The sequence below is a fragment of the Limanda limanda genome, chromosome 5 (genome assembly GCF_963576545.1).
Source record: "Limanda limanda chromosome 5, fLimLim1.1, whole genome shotgun sequence".
NCBI lineage: Eukaryota > Metazoa > Chordata > Actinopteri > Pleuronectiformes > Pleuronectidae > Limanda > Limanda limanda.
The window spans coordinates 13,457,321-13,481,059 of NC_083640.1; the positions used below are offsets into that span (position 1 = coordinate 13,457,321).

Below are 23,739 nucleotides of genomic sequence, written 5' to 3' on the forward strand. Positions count from 1 at the left end.
GGAGTCTGGAAAAAGATATGTTGTTTGAGGCATACAACTGCAGGGTGCTCTTTCTAAATACATTTATACATGAGGTCAGTCTAAATGTTAATTTGTATATAGGAAAAAGTGATCTGCAAATAAAGACACATGACGTGCAATATATGGTTTATTTTCAAGTTTGAACTTTTGAACCACATGACAAGCACATGTCCTTCTTTTAAACACAGCTTGGTCAGAAAGTATTATTAAATGGTATGGATTTCCACAGCCTTCACTGTTGGTACTGTTGTCAGATTTTAATTGTTGGATATCAAAGCTGCCGTGAGCACCATTTAATCCCTACATTCATACCAGTAACTTAAATGCTGAAATTCTTTCAAAAAGATAAGTCACATGACAGCATGATTCAAATCAATTATTTCCACAGATCACAGAACTTCAGCCAAAATGTACATATAAGTTATTATAAAACATGTTAGGTAAACAATAAGACAAAACAACTTACTGGTTTAGTTTTGATGACAAGGAAACAAAAGAACTTGCAGATTACAATATATTGTATTTTTATACAAAACCTGTCACACAGGTAATAAACGGGTGAATGTCTTTGTCTGAATTTGGCAGTAAACTCAACATCCAGTGTTGAATAATGCACCAGTAAAACCACTCATGCGACCTTATTCATACCACCATTATGAGCTGTGTGTAACAAAACAAGGTAAAAAGCCTTCTTGACTGTACAGAACATGTGTCAACCAGATGAGTGTCTGCATGTGCATGCAAATACATTATGCTCTCAGGTTCTCTGTAACAGACTAACCAATAAGACAGAGTAGTTTGCATTTTTCTTACATCTACCTTTGGTAAATGTTCACACTCTGTGTCCCTAAAGCTCTTCTATAGAGGCGGCGCTCCACTAACGTCACTCTTGCAAAAGGCCGGTTGATTTAAAGAGAACTGTCCCGTACAACACTGTCGAGGACTGGAAACGTTGCACGTTTGACAAGGATTTTCCTAAGAAAACATTTGGCTCAAAGGGAGCACCAAAAAATGTTTAAACAATTATCCTTGTGATCTAAGTGGAAACTTCACAACACAGCGTATCTAAGATTGAAAAAAGAGCTTGTTCGGTTGCATAGAAAACTTACAAAAGGGGACCTATATAACAAAGCATAAAAATAATTCAGCTGACATGCGAGCCTGAGAGATGAGGGTTTAAACAGAGTTAGGGGCAAATCGAATTCACTTTCTCCAAATTTCTTCTGATTACTTAGGACACACTTGAATAAATACAGTTTCTCATGTAACATCTCTAATCTAGAAATAAATTTGTCCCAAAACCCTTGCTACAACTGTTCAGAACGGAAATACTCAGCTGAAAATAAAAGAAAGAATCCAAGAAAAACAGACACACAGATAAAACACTTTCAAGTCTGAAATGATCCCTGAATCAATAGGAACTGGATTCTTCTTGTGTTTAATGGAATTCAACTCCTACGACTCTTGTAATTTCAAACCTTTAAGTAATACAAAAATCCAGGAGTTATGGTAGTAAAGAATTTTTTAAAAATTACCGTCAAGGTATTAACAACTTAATATTTTTGAACAATGTAAAAATAAACTAGCATATAAAACAAAAGGCAACAGATAATCCTCCATTTCAAACGCTGAGGATAGTGTGGGGTTGTGTTTCAAAGAAAAGGGGGAATTGTGGTGGTCCCTTGGCTCAGCGTGGGAGCTTCATGTCTGCCTGTATCCAGAGAATCAGAGTAGCACGATGCTCATGTAGTGATCTGCGTCCTACGCCTCAAAACGCTTTGGGCAGACCATAGGAGCAACGAGGGTCCACATGTAGAGGATGAGACAGACCCAGCAGGAGGCCATCTTGATCCAGAACACCGACCAGCTGCCATCCAAAATGTTCTCAATCTTATGGTTGTCATAACTGCAAGAGACGCACACAGTCAGAGAACTGAGCAAAGGTAAACAGTGGAGAAAGACAAACTGCTGTTGTTACAATGATCCCAAATAGACAATAGTGCATTCGTAACCCAGCAAATTAAGGAAAACTTGCATTAATAGAGCTGCTTTCAGACATGCACTGAACTCTGCAGATCCTCCGTATCTTTTCATGAGGAGGTGCATGTGTGAACGCTAATGTCTGAGTGAGAGGCTCTGCATTGTTTGCGGAATTTCTCCGCCTGGCCCCCTTGTATGAAGTCAGTAGAAACTCAGGAGGATTCAAAGTGTGAACACAGCAGGGGATCCCCTGTTGGATTCACCCCTAGTGAGTGGAGGAGTTGAAAGAAATATCTCCTGGTGACAAGGTGGTGTCATACACGTCAGGCACCAGCGAAGATGTCGAAAAGCTTTGTGCTGATAAGAGCTGAAGTGGAAGTGTATATGCAGAGGAGGAGGATTTGCTACTGTTGTGAACGCATCTGTGCAGAAAACCTCCCACTGCATTGTGCGCATAAAGTCTATGGTTGTGCATGTGTGAAAGGCAAACTCTGTAGCCAATTCTCCGGATATTTCTTGCACGTTAATCTTTGAAAATGGCTTAGGCGATGTAAAGTACCTAATTATTGATAAATAAACTTAATTACTATAATACAGTTAATGTAACCAGCATGAATGTGACTAAAATTTACAATGCTCGGGAACATTGAAGTGACCTAGTCAACAAAGCAAGTGGAAAAAAAGTATCTTGTAATACCTGAGCTTGCAACCTTACCCAACTACTTGAATATACTCAAAACCCACTCAACTGATTTCCAGGAATGTTCTCCCACCTTTTTAACATGGCGAGAAGGGGCGTAAGACAGAATAATAACTAATAACTAATATAAATAATAAATCTAACCCTCTTAGCTGTCAAGCATCTCTACTCAATCTTACAACAAAATTGACACCTCAATTTGACTTAGTTGGAGTTAAAATTGTTATTATCTTAATTGTTTATTGCTCAACAACTATTGCCTTCTTTTCATTGTCCATATCTGGAGTATTGAGTCTGTGCACTTAAACACAGCAGGTGAAGTGGGTCACTTACTGGAACCAGTTGGTGACGGTCATCATGACATAAAGGGAACCCAGGAAGAAGACAGAGTGGAAGTAGGTGTAGCCGTAGATGGTTGCCTCGCTCTCGTCGTACAACACGTTCTGTCCTCCACCAGTATTCTCCTCATCGTAGTCCTCTGAAACAAACACATTAACACAATCAGTCAGCGACATGTTTAATGTGTGAAATGCTTGAAGCACTAGAGAAAATATATTGTTATAAATCTGGACTGATTCATTAAGATAAATCGCTACATTTTGATGTGACATATAAAACTACATTTAATTATGTTTTCCAATATATAACGCAAAAGTGTTTTGTTTCCAGCAGGTGGCGGTGCAGGCCTAGCCACAATTGCACCTCCTTCCTGGGCCCGCTTTCCTGTGTCATACTAACCTCCTAGTAACAGTGACATCATCTGTGTTTGCAGACCAATACTTTCTCACCATCCTCAATCGGACTGAGGAATAGCAATGAGCGTAACCCCTCACAGTGCAAACAATGCTCCGGGGGACATATGCATACACATTGAATGGACTGAAGAGACAGAGGGGGGGGGGGGGGGGGGGGGCAGAGGGAGGGATAGATACAGTAAAGATGTGTTGTTGAAGGAGCCTCCTCACCTGTGTCATCTCCAAAACAGAAACAACAGCGAGCTCTCTGCAAGGAAGAAACAGAGGTTACCACCGAGCTGGAATCGAATATTTGTAAGACATAAACAAACAGACGCATGCTTCATTTATTGGGGGCATCATCAGTTTAATTTCATAAGGGCGTCTGGGCAGAGGGATTTTAAGTTAGTCTGTAAGACGGGTCTGAATATTTCATTAGCAGTCACACTTAGTGAGTTCTGAATACTGGTGTGTTTACCTCAGTCTCTGGCTCACTGTTCCTACACACCCTGAGCGCTACAGAGCTTCGTCTGGTGGTGGATGTCAAGCTGGAGGGAGGGTGGAAAAAGAAAAAGTAGAGAGAAAGAAATAAAAAAGATAGATTAGTGGGAGGGAGAGGGGTTGCGATTCCGTCACTTTGCATTTTTCCATTGCCTGCAGTTCCCTCTTACTCAAGGACCAACCACAAGAGATATAATGCCTCCACTTGATGGGAAACACATGTGCACAAATGCAGAAATCCACCGTTCTTGCCTCTCAAGCACTTAGGTCAGCCACAGCCAATCGTACGCCGCCTCTCCAAAGTCACAGCCAATCAGAGCTAACCCTGTCGCTGTCGCTACAGCTTGCCATGAAATCCATAATTTGTATTCTTCATTGACCAAACAGAGCAGCTGTAATCTCCACCTCTACACATATATAGCACTAAAAATATATACTCCAGGGAAATACACTAAGGTTACTAAAAAGATGTGTGTGTGTGTTTGTATGTGTTGTCTTACCAAGAGTAAAGGACACAACCAAACAGGATAACTGTTCCGAACGCTGTTACAATCTTCTTGTCGCTCTCCTTTCCCGAATCGAATGGAAACGCACACACGGTTTGGTTCATGCCATTTATCTCCAGGACTGGACAAAAAGAAAGTGCAGACAGAGATAAATGAGGTGAAAGACGTTTTTAAAGGAATAGAGAGATTGTCAAAGACGTTGCAAATGTGTGCATGCGTGTATTTTGGCACATGGGGAAAGAAGGATAAATATAGTTTAACACATGCCCGGGACAAACCTGATCACTATAAGCAGTTTCCAGTGTATTTATATTGATCCAATTTCTATGCACAACAATGTGTCAGCTATGTAAGATCAGATGCAAGCTGATCAAGGCAATAATGGCTGTGACTACCACAGTAGATGTAGATGAGCGTCAGTTCATACTCACTTTCTTTCGGTTTGCTGGAGAAGGCTGAGAAGGTGAGGTACATGACGTACACACTGATCACTCCGGGCTGCAACAGGCCTGACGTGGGCTGCACTGCAGGGACACAAAAGTGAATTCAATACTACTAATACACTTACTGACAGAAAGTTCTAGTCAAATGTCTCACTAGTTTCTATTATATTATACTGTGCTGGACTATTGTGTCTTATGTACCAACTGTATATAAAGATGGTTTCATAAAGTCAAGTTTTTCGATAAATCCCGCCTCCTTTCTATTAATGTATGGGATACAAGCCAAACTAAAAAGTCAAATACCTGTTAAATAATTTAGTTTTCTCCGAGATGGTTACATTTGAGGTAGTTCTTATCTTAGCAAATGCTTGAATTCTTATTTGCATAGCAGAGCCGGTTGAGATAATGTGCATACGAGTGCAGGTTTCTCACGTTTCTGTATGCATGGAGAGATGGCCAGCAGGGAGATGATGAGACAGAGGCTACCGTTGATGCCCAGGAAGACTTTGTTGTATAAACAGGCCTCAGAGTGGGTGTAGAACCAACCCATGAAGACCACGGCTCCCACTGCAACACTGAACAGCACCAGCGTCACCAAGGCCAGAGCAGCGTACCACAGCTTGTTATATGCTACTCCCGCACTCCTGCAGATGGAACGAAAGAGGTACGGAGAGAGAGAGAGAGAAAAAAGACAGCGAAAAGAAAAAAAAACATGAACAAGGATAAAGAAAATCACAGAAGTAAAACGATCAAGTGAACAAGGAGAAAATAAACAGAGAAAACTAACACAACAGGGGTCGGCCTAAAGAAAAAATCAAGGAAAGACAAAGAGTTGTTTTACCAAAACGGGCAAGTGTCAAGTATCAATACATTAAGAGGTCTGAGTTTATTTGGTAAACCAAACTAAATTAAGTTTTTTTAAACAATTGACTGTCGTAGGGAGGGTGTGTCTCTGTCTGTGTGAGAGAGAAAGGGAAACTGAGTGAACACGGAGACCATGTGAATCTGCAGCGAGGATGGCCTGCTGCCAAGCCTCCCCTCCACTCACAAACACACAAAGCTACATGACGCCCTCTTTCCAAACCATTTACATCCAAAAACACACTGCAGAAGAATACGTCTGACCCTCAGAGTATCTCAAGAACAACTAGAAATCACAGCAAGTTTGAGAAGTTTATGGGACAAAGGAGACGAGAGCAAAGAGAAGACGTGTTGTTTTCACCAGTTTGTGTTCCATCTGTGTGCGAACTCCACCAACAGCTTGAGCTGGATCAGGAGGAAAAGGAACCCGCCAGCGGCTCCCACGTAACGCCACACTGTAACATTGAATAAGAGAGAGAGAGAGAGAGAAAGACAAAGATATTGTTTGAGTGATGACAAAACAGGAATCTTAAATCTTCTGCAAACTCATAAGACTCAAACTGTGAGACTGAAATCATCAGGGTTCTTAAGGAAGTTTCAGCTAAACGATGCAAATAACTAACTGTGTTACTAACTGTTACTTCAACTATTTCCATATCACTTGCTGTCTCCTACTTTTTGCTACTTTTGCATCTACAGAGATGTGGTTATGTTAGTGATACGTTAATTAACAGCTCCAGAGCTAAGTGTCCCATTTTTACCTTCCAGGAAGGTTTCCTCTTCTGGGAGAAAGAATCCTCCAGCACAGCATGCCACCAGCACAATAAACTTCAGCAACCAGAACCTGACATGGAAAGAAAACTATAATGTTAAAGGTTACACAGGAAAAAACATTACAAAGTTTACTTTTAAAAACATTAAATAAAATTAATTATATGAAAAGAATTGAAAATCAAATGCCAACAATCAACATACATAAGATTCCTGACAGAACAGCCTCAGAGATAGAGTGTGTAATCTTATATCTAATCTATCTAATATACTAGTTCAAGAAATGTCTGTGAATCTGTATGTGGGATGCATAACTCGAGAATTGTTTAGCTTCACACTTTGCATGTGTATTGTTAATGGACCAATGAAGTGCAGTTTTCAAGTATTGTTTGATTTAGACACCTGACACATTCAATATTAATAAACTTAAAATAAACAGACAACCAGTGCTTCATATCAGTCAGTAGCTGGGACTCATCGGCAAAAGTTACAGCAGCACACTCACAACAACAAGGCACAACAACAGCAACAACAACTAAATCTCCAGATCGGGGTTCTGCGTACTGATTTGAGCTTCACTGAACTTTGAATAAACAGGGGAGCAGCTCTTTGTGCAGCAGCTGTGGAGCAGATTCAGGGTTGTGGACTGAGGCCAGCAGCTGGTCTGAACTAGCTGTGACTAAATTACTACAGGTCACTTCTTCAGAAAGAAATCGGCCGCCAGCATTACCACAGGCCAAGCAAACAGCACATTCCAAACAGGCAGGTTTAGAATGAGCGCTGCATTGGTATAACCAATCCACAATTATTCAGAAAGAATATGATCGAATGGTCAACATTGGGGAAGTTAATTTTACATCCTACCTGTTACATTGAGGCCCAGCAAAGAGATGTTTTTTCAATATTTTACTGCTCAATACATACTTGCTTTCACAGCACTTCACAGAGGTTCAGTATTCCTGCTGGATATTAATGTGAACTGTTCAATGACAGATAAGACACAGGGCCTTCTTCTTACCCGTTGTGCACGGCCGCCCGGCAGCCTGTGCTGTTGGTGACTCTTATGGTGAAGATGGCGAAGAATAAGAAGAAGCAGGCCATACCGAAGCACATCTTGTAGACAGCCGAGTAGCCCACCAGGGTTTTGCAGTTTTCTCCTGCGCTCAACTTCTCACACATTTCGCTGTAGTAGGGGACCTGATTGACAGGGATAATACACAGAAAACAGTCATTATGGTGTTGATGAGGATACCCCACCTCTGCTCGTGTTTGTCTAGTGCACGGCCACAGAGAAAGGGCCCAATAGTGTCTATTCGGAGCGTCACGCCTCTAAAGGAGCAAAAAGAGAAAACAGGCAGTGACAACAACCCCTCTTTCTCTCCATGGAGCCCTCTTTCATCCCTCGTTTTCTACAGGCTGTTAGAGGGGCCTTACAACTAACTGTCAGTGTACACACACAAAAGACACAGATGAATAAATTACTGCCTTTTGTCAGCGAGTCAGAGAAACTGGGAGAATGGTAAAGCAGAGGGGGCATGAGTAAGACAGAGAGACTGGGAAATCTGTCTAATTATAAAGATTGGAAAATTACTTTGAACTCAGGTGACCTGCGTTGAAAAGAAGAGAGCAGAACTGGGGGGAGTGAAGTAGATAAGGACGTTGCTGTGGCCTTCAACAGTAAAATGAAAGTGTTTCAGTGGCTCTGAGCCAGCGGAAGAGACAGCTTTTGAATTCAATAACCACAGAGTCACATTCCCCTTCCCTTCACTGACGATGAAGTGATTTTACTTGACTCAAAGCTATCTCTAGAAAGGTAGAGATAAGAGGCACAAGCAAATACATAAACAAAAGATTTTCCAACATTTCAGATGAAACATGGTTTGACTTTGCTTCATTAGTCTTTTGTCCTTAAAGTGAAGTAAAGCCCGCGGATTGAGTTGTCATCTCCTCAGTTTGTAGGTCAGTCCACACCAACATCACAACATAGAGTAAAAAGCCTGGTTTGGATCTTTTGTCTCATGGTGAGGACCATATTAGCATGTCCATGGTGTTGAGATTAAGAGGGAAAGGGGCCTGCTGGTTCAGACTGCTGTAAATCTCTTGAGAAAAGACGGGCGCTCTCATACGCACAATGGCTGCTCTCTTAGCTGGGACTTCCCTCTGTGCTCAGTGTGAGACTGACAGTGAGTGTGTGTATGTGTATGACTGTGTGTGTAACTCAGCAGGCTATGCGTGGGGCTATCAGAGGCCATTTTGTGCCTGGGTAGGCCTTTTACAGGGTTCTGCTCTCACAAGGAGGAGCACAGCGGGGAGTCGTTTTAATATTGTACTGTAGACACTGGCAGAGATGGAAAGAAGAAAAAAAGACAGCAGAGGAAGATTGGTGGAAAAATATCAGTCATCAGATACGCTCTCAGATGAGGAAGCTTGCAGTCATTGCCATGGTAACACAGTCAGTTGAGCGTATTCTTCCCAGATGAAGTATTGCCATTATCTTCTGTTTGCACAGTGTGTGCGCGGATTCACACAGTGTACTTACTAAGGTATGGCACCAAAAACAGCACCATCATTTGTCGAGCATCTATATTGAGCTATACGCATAAAAAATGGATGAGGAGTTAGTGAATCAGGACATCATCTCTGACACCATCTGCCAGACTGTGACTACAGTCTGACTCACAAGGTTGAGGATAACTGACCACTGCATATTATAGCAGTTAACAGAGGAGGCCTTCCAGTTTAGTTTATTTCTCAGACAGGCTACATCGTTACTTCTACGTTTTTATTTCAAAGTGCATCACCTCTGCCAGATATTGCCAGGTGTCCACACAACTCCGTAGTTGAGAGCTGCTAAGATAAAAACAATTTGTGAATGCTGCAAGGCCGTTTTGTTGATTCGTTACATTTGTGATTTTCATCCATGCATTAAATTCTGCATGTACAACGGCAGACACGTGCCCGGTACACCTGTGGGGTCATATGATGAGTTTTCTGGCATGTTAGTATGGATGGGGAATACAACTGACAGAGTCAAAATGCTTGTGTGGATAGAGATCCTTTAAACCTGTATTACATAAACATTTGCTGGTATACAAACGTTTTTAAAAACATAGCTAAACTTGTAAGTGTGTTCGTGTTGTTTTTGACCAGTGGAAAATGGCTATAAGTAAAATGGATGTAGCCTCAGTCCGATAATAATCCTGCATTGAAATGACTCAAAGAGGCAACATAGGAAAAGAGATAACAACATGAAAGCTGTTGAGTTCAAAAGAGAGAACTACAGTCCTCCTTTGTAACTTTTCCAAGCTTCAGAAGCTCGCTGGGTGATTGAAGACAAAAAAGCTTCCAGCCTGACCTTCTGCCTACTCGATTGTGGCCCTATTTCTTTGTGGAGAAACATGGGATCCATAGGTTAAAGTAGTATGAGGATGAATGTTTCCTGTAGCAATTGAATAAATCTTTTACCTTTCCAGATAGCGAAATAATGTCGGCACATTTTATTATTTTTATAGAAGATAGTTAAACTCCAAAGTTGGCTTAAATGACAGAACCTTTGTTTCATAATGTGAAAAGACAGTGTGTGAGCTACAAAGATTCTCTTTATCGTTACTTTCCCCTTTGCTGCATGTCGGTATGTGTGTCTACCCTAACACTCTTCTGTCAATACACCGAGCGAGCCAAACAGTAAAGGTTATGGTACTGAGGCAACTGTTGACTGGGTTACTACTGCCTCTGAGCCAAATCCACACTTCTATTCAGTGAATAAGAAAAACAACATTAACATAATTAAGGCTTAAAGGCCTTCATATTTTACACCTTCCGAGATATAATTTGAGATATTGGTACCCCTAAGATGATATATCAGTGGTTTAAAGTAAAAAAAAACTGCTGCTATGTGTATTTCCATGTCCTCTCTTCTGCCTCTCTCTGGAGCTGAAGACAGGACAGTGTGTGAGTGACACGCGACCAGGCCTATCACCGGTCTTATTCTGGGGCATTTGACGATCTCTGGCTGTAAACACAGCTGAAAGTCACATTATGTTTGGATACTGGTAATTTCTCTCTGTGCTTTAATTTCCTCCTGATCCTCCTACAAGTGACACTTTCAACCAAAAACAAACTCCTCAATCATATGAAGGTTTAAATATGAATCAAACAGATAAAAACCACACATACATTTCTGAGTAGACTTATCAAGTGTATATTGTGCAGTCTACTCTAATCAGAATGTGTGCACGTATACGTGTGTGTTTTGATGGAGTATTGCTTCAAAACATATGTACTCACATGTTGTTGCAGCTGCTCCTCCACAGTGGGGGACATCATGATGACACAGATGACGGTGACCAACAGGAAGTAAAGGGCGTACATAAACCGGGTCCCTGTGGACTGCTTTATCTTGGGGCAGCAGTTGCAGCAGCATGAGCAGGCCGCCGAGCCGCAGCAGCAGGCCAGCTGCACACAGAGAAAAGCATAATCAGATTAGCTTTCACAATTTTCTACACCGTCCTGAACCATCTGATACACACATAATGTATTTACGGGGCACTTTCAAGAGAGGACCAGGGTTTAAGTGCTCTTTTAACATCAGTCGCTGTCGGCTGAAGCATCTGCTCTTTGACCTTCCTATGAGGAAGTGAATGAGGCACCAAGAAATGTACCACGTATCATGAGACCAAAATGCATTGGTTGTTGTTACTCACAAATTACAAAAAAAACATCTGGTCATTTTAGTGATATTATTAAACAAATAATTGGTAGATATATAATTTCAACAGCTTCCTGTTGCAGCTTTGACAGGAAGCTGTTGCCTGGCTGGCATCGGTGAGCACAAAAATCTATGACCTGATACTATGTCTTTAAAGTATGTTAGGTTGACAAAGATAAAACAATTTTCTATAAAGACATAGATATCACATCGTCTTCGCTGCTTCAAAACAGCAGTTGTGCTGTGCTGCTATTGGCAAGTACTGTCTTTAGAGCAGTAATGTTGCATTAACCAAAGCTAGCTAATTTTCTGGAAAGTCCCACAAGTAAAACTTTGTCATGCACAGGATGCAAATAATAGGCTATAAAACAAGGATGACAACAATCACTTCCAGACATTGGTCCAGTGTTGTGTGTCCATTGACATGCATAGAACTGCAAAATTCAATATTAATAAGCACTATAACTGCAAATATTACTAAACACAACACAGTAAAAGGCATTCAAGGTTAATCACACAGAATCTAAGATCTGAGAGTGGAGTCATTTTGGGAAAGTTGCATGTGGGAGTGTACTTTATTATTGGTTTGAGCAGGAAGACAAAATTATGGCAACAAACTGAACAGATGAAAACTTTGCGATGGAAGACACTCGTCTGGCTGTCTCTTTAGCTCATTCATGGTTTCTATTACGATCACGGAGGACAAATACCTCCCATTGCTTCATAGAGGCAACTCTTGGTCAGTACAGAGTCAGACAGTGAAGGCTCTTGTCTTCTGAAGACAAACATGCACACACAGATACACACAGGCCTACTCTGTTTCTTCTGACAGGCCTTCTCATAAAGACAGGCCCGTTGTTCTATTTAGGAAAGAGGAGGCTCTATAATTATACAGTATAACATCTTTCTGTAGCCACTCCACCCTGCCCCGCGGAAGCCTCCTACCTCTCAGATGGCAGAACACACACTGCTGTGGTAAAAGGTGTGGTGCACCGTGGGGCTACACTGGAGGGCTCATATGCACTATTCTCCTATGCATTTTCTCCCATTAAGGGATGTGACATGTTGAGATATCTATGTTTTGTTCTCTATCTTATGAATACATTTTACTATATTTTACCTACATTTATATGCTGTGAATCAATATTAGCTGTGTAGTCTATAGAATCAACAATACTACAACTGTTTCTTTTAAATTGGAGTGATGTATAACTTCTGGACTCGATTTGAGATAATGAAAGCACGGATTCTCAGGAAGGAGAGAGGACGTGCCAGGACTAACACAAAGAACCATTTCATTAATTATTATGAGAAAAAGATATGAAATCCTCCTCTAAAGGCCGGCGCATGCTTCTGCGTTTTCACGGGAACGGAGACGCAGGAGCCCTTCCTACGTCCTTACGTGCGTCGGCCAATTTTTCTAACTAGACGGCAAAGCCCCGCAAGCGTCACCCGGCCGCGAGGGATGTGATTGGTCGGCTGACTACATAATTTCAGGAGTCGCATTTCCGGTTCATGCCCGGAAACCACGGAAGATTTAGAAGAACGAATATGGACCAGATAGAAGAGCACTTGGCAGAAGAGATCCGACACTATGTCCACTAGTATAACCCGTCACTAACCGGCGGATTTTTCCGCCAGAAAAAGGCTCTGCGGAGCCGCCGTGGCGATGTAAATAAATCGCTCTTCTTCGTGCAACACACGAAGAAGAGCCGACTTCGACAAAAAACATTACTGCGCCTAGTGTTCTGGCGGGGAATTGCATGGCAACACGCGCAACGGTTGGAGAACCATGAATGAGAACGAGTCCTGCGTTACAGCTGCGTGCCTGCGGGCCCCTGACGACGCAGAAGCATGCGCCGGCCTTGAGTCTAATCTGCTGTGTCTCTCCACTGTGAGAGACTCCCTGCTTGATAAGGGCACAATGGTGGGACACCTGGTGGAGTGGACCTTCTCTCACAGTGTTATGCTTGAAAAAAACTGCACTTTCAGAGACAGTATACATCTGGCCAATTGCTGAGTGCCCTCAAGAAAAGAACCCCCTCTGTGTTGCACGCTGTGTCTTTTACAAATACTGTGGACTTGGGAGAAGTGGGTGCTTCCTCTCGACATGATCCAGTGAACCTGATGACGTGTCCCGCAGAACCCCAGAGACTCTCTGTAAATATTGTTCTTATACAATAAACGTATTACTGTGAAACTTTTGAACATTGAACTTGTCTTAATTATTTACCTTTCCCACTTGAACCTCGAATCAACGAACACGCTGTCTGGTCCGGATGGGACTGGGCTCGACAGACACCAACTGTGCACGTGTGAAGCAAATGGTGCCACTTAGGGTTACATGACAATTCTAGTCTGACCGTAGCTGAGTCTTTTTGAGCTACAGGGAAACTTATAAACTACCATTACAGCAATAAGAGACGTAAGAGCTTTTAATTAGAGGGCGTCATGGCTGTGAACCGAAGCATCTCAGGTAAGCTGTGTACCATCTAGTGACATCTGCATCTGACTAATTACCACAGTTACGTCAAAGGAGACATGTGAGGTGACTGGTATCTGCCACAAGCGATTCATATTGAAACATCTATAACACTAGTGCATGTCAACAAACTAGGTATTATATTAAATGTATTAAATAAGTTACAGTTGCTACAACTGGGCGTAGGGATACAGAAGGAATGATGTGCAGTGGATGTTGCTTGTGCACTGTCAGAGTCTTAAACCCCAGGACAGGATACACAAATGTATCCCATCAATCCAGGATTCCTATTGGATGTGGAACCTCTGGTGAATAATAAATCTATTTTTCAAAACCGGCAAATTTTCCTAGCAACATCTGCTCAATTTGCCGCTCAGTCATAACAGTAATCTTAGCCCTTGTCCGAGTGTGCGTCCTAATCCACGATCTGGATGTACTCATGTAGTAAAGCCAGTGTGCAAACGCTGTCTGATGTGTTGCGTTCCACTCCAGATGCCAGTAATGTGTGGTATGCTGCAGACAACTGATTCATTGCAGGCACATGGTCTAGGATCAGGCTCCTTCTCTGGCCACATGCCTCTCGCTCCCTGCCGTCCAAATCTGGCCACAGATTTCCCTGCAAGTCTTTTCTAGATGGTCCAGTTGATTGTTTTTTTTTCTGTCTCTAACTGAAGAAAAGGTTTAAGCCGTTTTGTTGCACACTCTGAGGTGTTGTTTTGATATTTGTCTAACTTGTTTCCAATTTGAGACTAAACTCAATTATATTGCCACCCAGTTCTCTGTAGAGTGAAGAAAGCATCAGTGTCTGTCTTTCTAGTTTCATTATTTAGAGATGCTAACTTATATCAATAATCATCTGCTCCGGCTTCAGGTTGGGCTCAGTTCTCTCGAACTCAGACTGTAACAAATTGTACACACTGTTGAGATATCTATGTTTTGTTCTTTATCTTGTGACTATATTTTACCAATATCCTGTGAATAAATATTAGCTGTATAGTCTATAGAATCAATAATACTACAACTGTTTCTTTTAATTGGAATGATGTATATCTTTTTGACTCAGTCGCAGGGTCAGGCCCAGAGCACGACCACAGAAAGAGACAAAATAGGAAACCAGACGTTAGAAAAGTGTGTGATGAAAGTTCATCTTGAGATTTGAAATAATGAAAAGCACGGATGCTCAGGAAAGACAGAGGACGTGCCAGAACTAATACAATGAAGTGCTTCATGAAACATGGTGAGAAAAAGATATGAAATCTTCCTCTAAGTCTAATCTGTTGTGTGTCTCTCCGCTGTGGCAGACACCTGGTCGATTGGATTTTCCTCTCACAAGTGATATGCTTGCAAAAAACTGCACTTTAAGGAAACAGTATACATCTGGCCAATTGATGAATTCCCTCAAAGAAAGAACCGCCTCTGTGTTACACCCTGTGCTTTTATAAATACTGTGGACTTAGGATGAGGGTGCGCGCTTCTTCTGGACATGATCCAGAGAACCTGGTGACGTGTCCGGCAGAACCCCAGAGACTCTCTGTAAGTATTGTTCTTATACAATAAACTTGTAACTGTGAAACTTTTGAACATGGAACTTGTCTAAATTATTAACCTTTCCCATTTGAACCTCGAATCTACGAACAAGCTGTCTGGTCCGGATGGGACGGGGCTCAACAACAATCATAAAATAAATTCTGGATCCGCCCCATTTAAAATATCGCATCCTCCAACCAAGTTCTGTGGCAATATGTCCAGCATTTTTGGCGTAATCTTGCTTACAAACAAATAAACAAACAAACAAACAAACAGGACTGAAAATATAACCTCCTTGGCAGAGTTAAAAAAAGAACAAAACATGTTGTAACTGCACCTTTTTTCAACACATTGGGGAATCACACTAAGTAAGATTCATTAATCTGAAAATTTGAGTTTGTGTCCTTCTGATCATTAGTCTGTGTCTGTCTTGATATGCTGTCCTTGAGACGAAGAGTGAACTCATTAAGAACAGCAGAAAATAGGTCAATTATGAATTTAACCTCCTGACGCTATCTGGGTAACAGCTGTGGGCAGCAAACACAGACACATCTTTGATGCCTGAATGAGATCAGTGTATTCCCAATCTGGAACCAACAGGGGTGTTTCTTATCAATTCAAGGATAACTGTGGGAGCAGGGATCAAGCTCATACACGTGCACACCATTCACCAATGCTTGAGATACCGTGGAATAGAGAGTATTAATGGGTTTGACACAGGGCCTCTCTGCATGTGCATATTTCTGCTTTTGTGCACAAACAGACCTCTAGCCTTGAATCCAAACCGTTTTATTTATGTGGCCCCTTTGCTCTATTTCACTACACACAGCTTAACAGGATAAGCCGTTTCCTTTGTCTCTGCTGCACCCACATGTCTCTCTCAATGGGCGATTAATTAACCACAACCGACTGAGAGTAGGCAGGAAGAAACAGGACGATTTAGGCTGTGAGGGTGTTTAGATTTCATTAGTTAGGGGGTGTTTCACCAGCGGACTGCACACAGTGAGGGGGCCCAACAGCAAAGTCTGCACAACTGACAGAGGGAGGGAGGAGGGGACACAGGAGAAGAAAATGTCCCGGGGAATTCCACCACACGCAGATACATGAAAGGATATCCATGGTAACAAACCCTGACCCTACCCACTTCAAGGGCCATCCTCCTCCTCCTCCGTCCACCCCACCAGCGAGCCAGCAGGTGGTTGCCGAGTCTGCAGAGTACACCCCTACTTCAATATCAACAGCAACCCCCCACTAGCCTCTCATACTGCTGATCCAAAGATTATCGTCCCTTGCTTGCAGCAAATAGGGAAATGTTGAAAAAGCCAATTGTGAGATGAATTAAACAGAGACTCTAACAACTGATGGTTGATTGTGAGACCTGCACTAACTACACAGTGATTGGTGGAATCCCTGGAGACGGAAAAAGTCTCAGCTCTTGCTCACTCAGCCTGGAGCTCTCTATCACACTCCTATCTCCAATCCTCCCCCACCCTGTTACTTGGGGACTCATTGTCGTCATCTCTTGTATTTTCTACTCTTATAGTCTCCTCTTTACCATTCTTTGTTATTTGCAGCTGCCCTTTACCCTAAATCACCCACACCCTTGCCTGCGCTCCACCACCTTCCAGCTGTTCCAGGGGTCAGGAGAAAGACGATACTGCTCACACACAGGAATCAGGTTTACATAGAGTATAGGACACAGCAGCAGGGGAAACCCTTAGGAGATGAACGGAAATAACATTCAAAATGAAGCAAGTGCTTGCAGAGACAGAATTAAGTCTGTATGACCACGGCTTGTTCAGCTGGGCCTCTTCTGACCTACAGCTGGATGCTAATGTGATAGACTCCTTTATGTGGACAATCCCGAAACCCACATCTGGGATCAGACCGCGAGCGCTGATGATAATTACTATGTCTCCCCCTCCTCTATCCTTCACTGCCTTATTATCCTCAAAGCAGCAGTGATGAGGGAAACAGGAAACAAACTAAATCAAATGCACAGGGGTTAACTCAGGTGCAAGGATACACGCTGATGCAACTGCTTATACAACAGACAGACTGTTCACAAAAATAGGTCACTCACTACATCACTGTAAGCACCGCAAATGAAAATATGGGGGCAGACTGATACAGAGCCAGTTAAAGGAAGTGAGGAGATCCTCATTTAAGAAATGCTGAATGGGATCTGTAATGCAAAATTTCTACTATATTTATAATGCTTATGTAAATGCCAAAACTGACCTTTAATAAACTGCCTCACAGCAGTTTCCCATGACACCAGGTCTGAGTATGAGAGCTCCAGCTCTCGTACTCGTCTCCTCCAGTTCGACCTTGTCTCACCCCTCCTCATCCTTTTTGTTATCTCCTGGGATTTCACTTTTCACCCTCTTCACACGCTAGGATCACTCAGCTGCATTAAGAGGACGCCTGCAAATGTTCCTTGTCTTTTCACTCTGCAGAATGCGCGTATTTGCATACTATATGACTGTCTGACCTTCTTTTCAAAGAATGAAGCACATCTGTCAAGTAGTTTTTGCAGAATCTTGCTTCGATTCAAACATCCAAACCAACCTACCACCAAACGGACACGGGCGAAAACATAACGTCCTTGGTGGAGGCACCAACGTTAATGAAAGAAGGGGGCATTAAATATTCAGCGACTGCATCAGTGGGACTAAAAACCTCAGGTTGATTCAAGCCACAGTGTCCTTGTTTGTTCATCCATGCCATCTGATCCATTCATATTTAATCCCTGTCCTACTTTACCTACTTTACTTTAGTCCAGTCTGCAGCCGGCTGCTTGAAAACGAAGGGAACTCCCTGTTAGTTTCAGCGAAACAATTGTGGCCACTGGATAACGTTGACCACAATGAATCATGGCAAAGCTCAGATGTAACTACACCCTCGTAGCTTAATTACGACAATGCTGTGAGGGGAAACCAGCAGGGAGGGGGAAATGAAAAAAAACCAGAGCGAGAGGGCAAACAAAAAAACCTTTACACAATAAAATATAAGGCGGGATCTTTCTCACACACATGTATGGAATGGTAACAAAAGGCCTGCTCCAATTTCCACTTAGATTGTGACTGACAGCTCCTCTATTGTGTGTTCAGCTAGGCAGCTGTATACACACAGCAAAAATGTATCACTGCTCTGGTTCCTATACACAAAGGGAAGACTTTACTTCTCTCTTGGCAAATATGTCCCCAACTACAACCTACTAAAGAAACTAAAGTCTGCTGAACGGATATAGGAAAACAGAAACAAAGAAAAAAAAAAGAGAAGAGGAATGGCGGAAAACAGAGAGCTGACATAAGCAGTCCCCTGCAGACAATGTGAGTCACAAAAACCACCAAAGGAAACAGACCAAACGAAAAACGGGAAGGCAGTAGTCAAAATACAAGGCAGTCTGAGATCACCAGGCTGATCCAGCTTCACGTTGTGTTTACCTAGAGGCCTGTTTCACTTCTCAAAGTGCACCGTTTGTGAATGTGAAAGTTCAGTTGCACAAAGTTAAACACAATAACATGTCATTCCCAGCCACGTATTCACTGTGGACCGATGCACAAGGTAGCATTTGTAGAGCTGGCTGGCGTTTCACATGGTTACATCAGCCTTCAACCCCATGCACAAACAAATAAGAGACTAGACATGGGAAGATGAGGTTGAGGAAACATTATCCCTGTGAACTGTTTGACAGTTCAGAGGGACAAAGAGATGGAGGATTGACAATTATGTCCCTGTGAGAAAACCTGCTCCCGCTGCTGACCAGAGCAAAATTCCTGCGAGGAAGCTGAAAATAGCAGACATTTTTTCGCAGTTGGCCAGTAATCCTAATCATATGACTCAGGGGACCACTACAGATGTTGAGGGGGCTGTTTGAACATTAAGCTAGGGTTTTACAACTCTAGTGATTTTTACAGGCCATCAACACTTGTTTTTAGGATCACCTGCCCAGCCGAGCTGTGACCTTGGCCACAAGCAGTCGCTCTGCCAACTGATAGTGACAGCTGTGTGTGAGTGAGCGTTGCTGGGCGGAACCTTTAAGCGATAGTTCAGGATTTCACAATATTTACTTATCTACGTTAAAACGATCACATTCCAGTGAGCTGGAAATCCTAAGAGCAGCAAAAACCAACTTACAAGAAATGCAACATTATGATTAACCTGCATCAATTGTAGACTGCGCACCAACACATATTCATCAGCAAATTATTTTGAGCCGTTTTCAGACATGACATTTTCTGGAGTTTGTCTTTCACAAAGGAAGAATGCTGCAGGATCTTGTCCAGGTCAGACGTGGTCACAACAACAGGAACATAGATGGAATATTCAGGAGAGAGGTAGCGCCCTGGTAGAGCGTGCAGGACATGAAGTGTAAATTCTGCTGCAGAAAGCAGTGTTTTTGTCAACAGCAAATCTACAATGGCAGCAGCCTTCATTTTTTTGACTTTTTCAGTTTGTGTCCAGCAAGTGTTAGCCTACATTTCCAGACATTTTCCTGCTGTATTGTCTGATTGGCTCACTCAGGCATTTTCCAGGCATTTCCCAGACATTTTACTAGGGGGCAGGCAGGAATAGTTCCAAAAAAAATTCTGAAGCATCTGACTCGGACATGTGCGTTCTCACATACAGCTTTTTGGAACATTTTAAGAAAATGTGCGTACATCATTGGGTGTTTGAAAGCAGCAGCTATTATCCTGTAGCACCCTGGTCAAAGATAAGACCTTCCAGAAATGTCTAGTAAATAAAACATGGTGTACTGGAGTGGAGTTCAGCAACATTTAAATACTCGACAGAGGCCAGGGTCAGTTCTTAATTTCTTCCTCAGTGAAACTCCAGAAAGATTCTTGCTGAACGGCAGCCTCTTCTCCTCTAGGTTGTCCTGACATGTGCACCCTGCCAGCATTGCCTGTGCCATTGCTGTTCTGCCTACACATAGCCTCAGTCCTGTCCCACAATCACAGCCAACACTCGCAGCGCTTTGGACAACACTCAATGTTGAGCTAAAGCCATACCCTCTGTCCCATCACGACATGGCAAACATCCCTGCTCCCACTGAGAAATTACAAGTGAGCTCCCACACCATCCCTGCTTCTCTCTCTAAATCTAACCCAAACAACGCCCACCCTCCTATTACATCCACCTCCAAGCCAAGGAGGATATAATAACAGACCACACATCAACCTGGGCCCCTATGAACCTCAAGAGGGGCACGCATATGCACAGGCAAAAAAAAGTTAATTACAAGTACACACATAAATTGAGAGGGCGACAAAGCTAAATGAGGCGCCTGTGGTTGGGATTAGCACGCTACCACAAAATGATGCTACATTTTGCCCTTCATTTTCTCCTAATCCTTCCCTGTTTCCTTCATTCTCAGTCCCTGAAAAGAACAGGAAATAGAAGCAAGCTCTCCCTATATGAGGGATGTGTCTAAGTAATTAAATTCCTGACCAGACCAGCTCAGCACTGGTGACCCTGTGGTCAGAAACAATCTGTTCTCTGAAAGACACTGAGAAAAACCCTTTCTATCTTTACAAACACATCACTTGGGTACTCAATGCTAGCTGCTGTCTTTTCAAAGTATTTCAATAGTTTTATACAAACTAAAGCCTTCACATATATAAACACAATCCATGTAACCACCAATGGTTTTAACCTCTGCTTTTTGTTGCTGTTTGGCCCTCTCTGTTGGTTTGTCGGTTTGTTTTTTTAGCAAGATTATGCAGAAGCTACTAACAGATTTCTACTAAATGTGGCTGAAGGATGGGACACAGACCAATAAAGAAACATCACATTGTGGGATATTGGGATTTTTCTTCACTTTGCAAGAAGGTGCGTGCTTTTATTTTTTAGATTTCCCTCCAATCTCCCTGGGATTAATTAATGGATCTTGATAAAAGAAAAAAGTGGCTATTTAGAAGACTGGTATTTATGAGTGATTGTAATTTGGTGGGTACTGGGTGCCATTCTAATTTTCGGTATCGATTAATTTTCTTGAATAATAAAATCAGTCATCTAAATTATTGGGAGGTGATGGACTCATCAGTTTCCATTTGAGAAACATTTTTATGATATATTTATAAGTTAACAGCTGTAATATAAGCTACTTACAGGAGTATATGAATAATTTGGTCTTATGTGAATCAGAAACAAGAAGTGAAACATACATTTTCTTAATAAAGGTATTATATTGTATACTTCTGTATTTCGTTATTAAAAGCCATTCTGCAACTACAAAACTACATAACAACAGCCAGTGCCTAATCACACTGTTTTCATAGTTAACATGGAAAGCAGTTGGCTGTCTGCAACTTTAGACTTTCAGTCTTGATAATAACCACTTCTGAAACACAACATTTCCACAGAGATAGATGTTTGCTGAACGGAGCTGGGACCGATGTGTGATTTGTGTTTTTGGGAAGCAGGATGTTTGGAGGGTAACTGTGTTACAGTTCAGAAAACCAGAAAACCAACTCGAGCATCCGGTTAGAGAGTTTTTCCAGATAACAACATGTCCACATATGACGGCTCTTCTCGCTCAGGTTAGTGGCTCGTCTCTGGCGGATGTTGCTTCGTGTCCCTTTGTCTTCCAGCTGCTTTGACGTCGCTACAGAGAAGTTCTCCACTCGCTTCCGTGGAGGAAACCGGGTCACTTCGTCCTGCTAATGAATGGATGTGTCTGACAAACGTGTCGGGAAGCGACAACAGAGACAAATGTCCCGGAGAGAATTCGTATTGTTTCGAGGGACAAGCGACGAGGCAGCGACGACCGTCGACGTTTCGTGTGCAACCGTCAACCATTCAACAACAAAAACAACACAGAGGAAATGTGGAAATGTTCCTCACCTGAGAGACACAACATGGCGTACACATTGTGCCGGAGCCAGGGAATACAATCCGTCTGAGAGGAGGAGGACGAGGAGCTGCTTTTCTTTCTTCCACCTCCACAAGGAATCACCGCCACACGCGTGTGTTCTCTCTCTCTCTCTTTCTCTATGTCTCTCGCTCTCCCTGCCTACCAGCCTGGCCGCTGCTGTCTCTCCTCCTCCTCCCCCCTCCTCTCTGTCCCCCCCCCTCCCCCCCTCTCCTCTCTCTCTCCTCCCACATCACATCACCATCTTTATCACTGACTCAAAGTAAAAGACGACCACAAAGCTGATGACGAAGAGGATGACAACAGAGGTGAAGAGAGAAATAAAGTTTACTGATGTTGTCACTGTCAATTAAATAAATCACTACACTATACAACACTTAATTAAACAATCAAGGACTATCAGGAGGGTGAGAACCATTTGTTCATGCACCATCTCACTATCATCTGGTTTTGAATAAGCAATCCATCAGGAAGGGTAGTGGGTCAAGGAAAGAAAGAAAGAAAGAAAATCATGATTTAAATATATATTTAATAGTATTAATAATATTTTAGTCCTATGTTTTAATATTGTGGTTTTTATAGACATGTTCTGGTTATGTTAAGTTAGGTTATGCGGTTTTGATTTTTATGTAATGCTACGCTTCTGTTATATAATGCAGTGTTTATGGTATGCTTAATTGGTTATGTTAATGTGATAGTTATGATATTATTCATTCAGGACTCATCACAGATTAAGAACATTTACTTTTACAAAAATGCAGCTTCTATATCATATAAAACGTAATAAAACATGAAAGGATTACTCACTTATTTTAGCTAAATCATCTATTTTCTCTTCAGCGAGACCAGTAAACCTCTTTCTGTAGATAATATTAACACATCTATACACAGACATCTTTTGACTTTAAACTCTGCTTCACATGAGGCTGTCCCCTCCCTGTCTTATTCATGCTAAGCCTGTAATCATCCCGCTGCAGTTCTTCGCACAGCCATATCTTCCTTATTCAGACATATGGGAATCACTTTCTCCCAAAAACCCTGTGCACGTGTTATGCAACCGCATGTGGGCAACTGTGTGCCGAGTCCCACCATTACAGGCCAGTGAGGTGGCCTTTGTACGAGGTTGAGCTGATAAAGCTGCTATTGTGGCTCTCTATGACTGTGCTGCCATTTGCCAAACCTGTCATCTGACCCAGTCACCCACCACCGCCACACAAAGTCGTTGTGCTGCCGCTCAGTGCTGTATTGTGGACATTCACTAATAGGCTCGAACAACACACTGTGGCCTTTGTCCAAACTTTGGGTTCATGACTTCAAATCCATGAGCATCTCTGCTCAGAACCTAAAAGTTATCAAACTGACCAAGTGTGTTTTTTCAGTAGAATTGATGTGATGTAGTTTTAGGTGTAATTAAACATGATCTCATTGTGAACACTGAGGAAAAAACCATTTAACATTAAACAGAAGATACAAATGACCACTGGCTCCCATTAAAAAATAGATTTGATTAAATATGAGGATTGAGTTTGATCTGACCCAGTTTGACAGAAAACCAAAAGTGCAGCAGACTGCCTCTGAGATCGCCAGGCCTCTGACATGTCAGACTGTGTTGGATCACAATGATG

The 23,739-nt window shown here is 42.2% G+C and overlaps 1 protein-coding gene across 1 annotated transcript; it reads right to left on the bottom strand.

The window, feature by feature from the left end:
• Nucleotides 1-135: 135 nt before the first annotated feature.
• On the bottom strand, nucleotides 136-22,254 carry serinc5 (serine incorporator 5). Its single transcript, XM_061071522.1, has 12 exons — nucleotides 22,087-22,254; nucleotides 10,805-10,972; nucleotides 7,536-7,714; nucleotides 6,508-6,590; nucleotides 6,108-6,201; nucleotides 5,318-5,529; nucleotides 4,874-4,966; nucleotides 4,437-4,563; nucleotides 3,914-3,983; nucleotides 3,667-3,703; nucleotides 3,035-3,179; nucleotides 136-1,927 (listed from the first exon to the last, which is right to left on the bottom strand). The coding sequence occupies exons 1-12, from the start codon at nucleotides 22,111-22,113 to the stop codon at nucleotides 1,783-1,785; spliced, it is 1,380 nt and encodes a 459-aa protein (XP_060927505.1). The 5' UTR covers nucleotides 22,114-22,254; the 3' UTR covers nucleotides 136-1,782.
• Nucleotides 22,255-23,739: the final 1,485 nt, after the last annotated feature.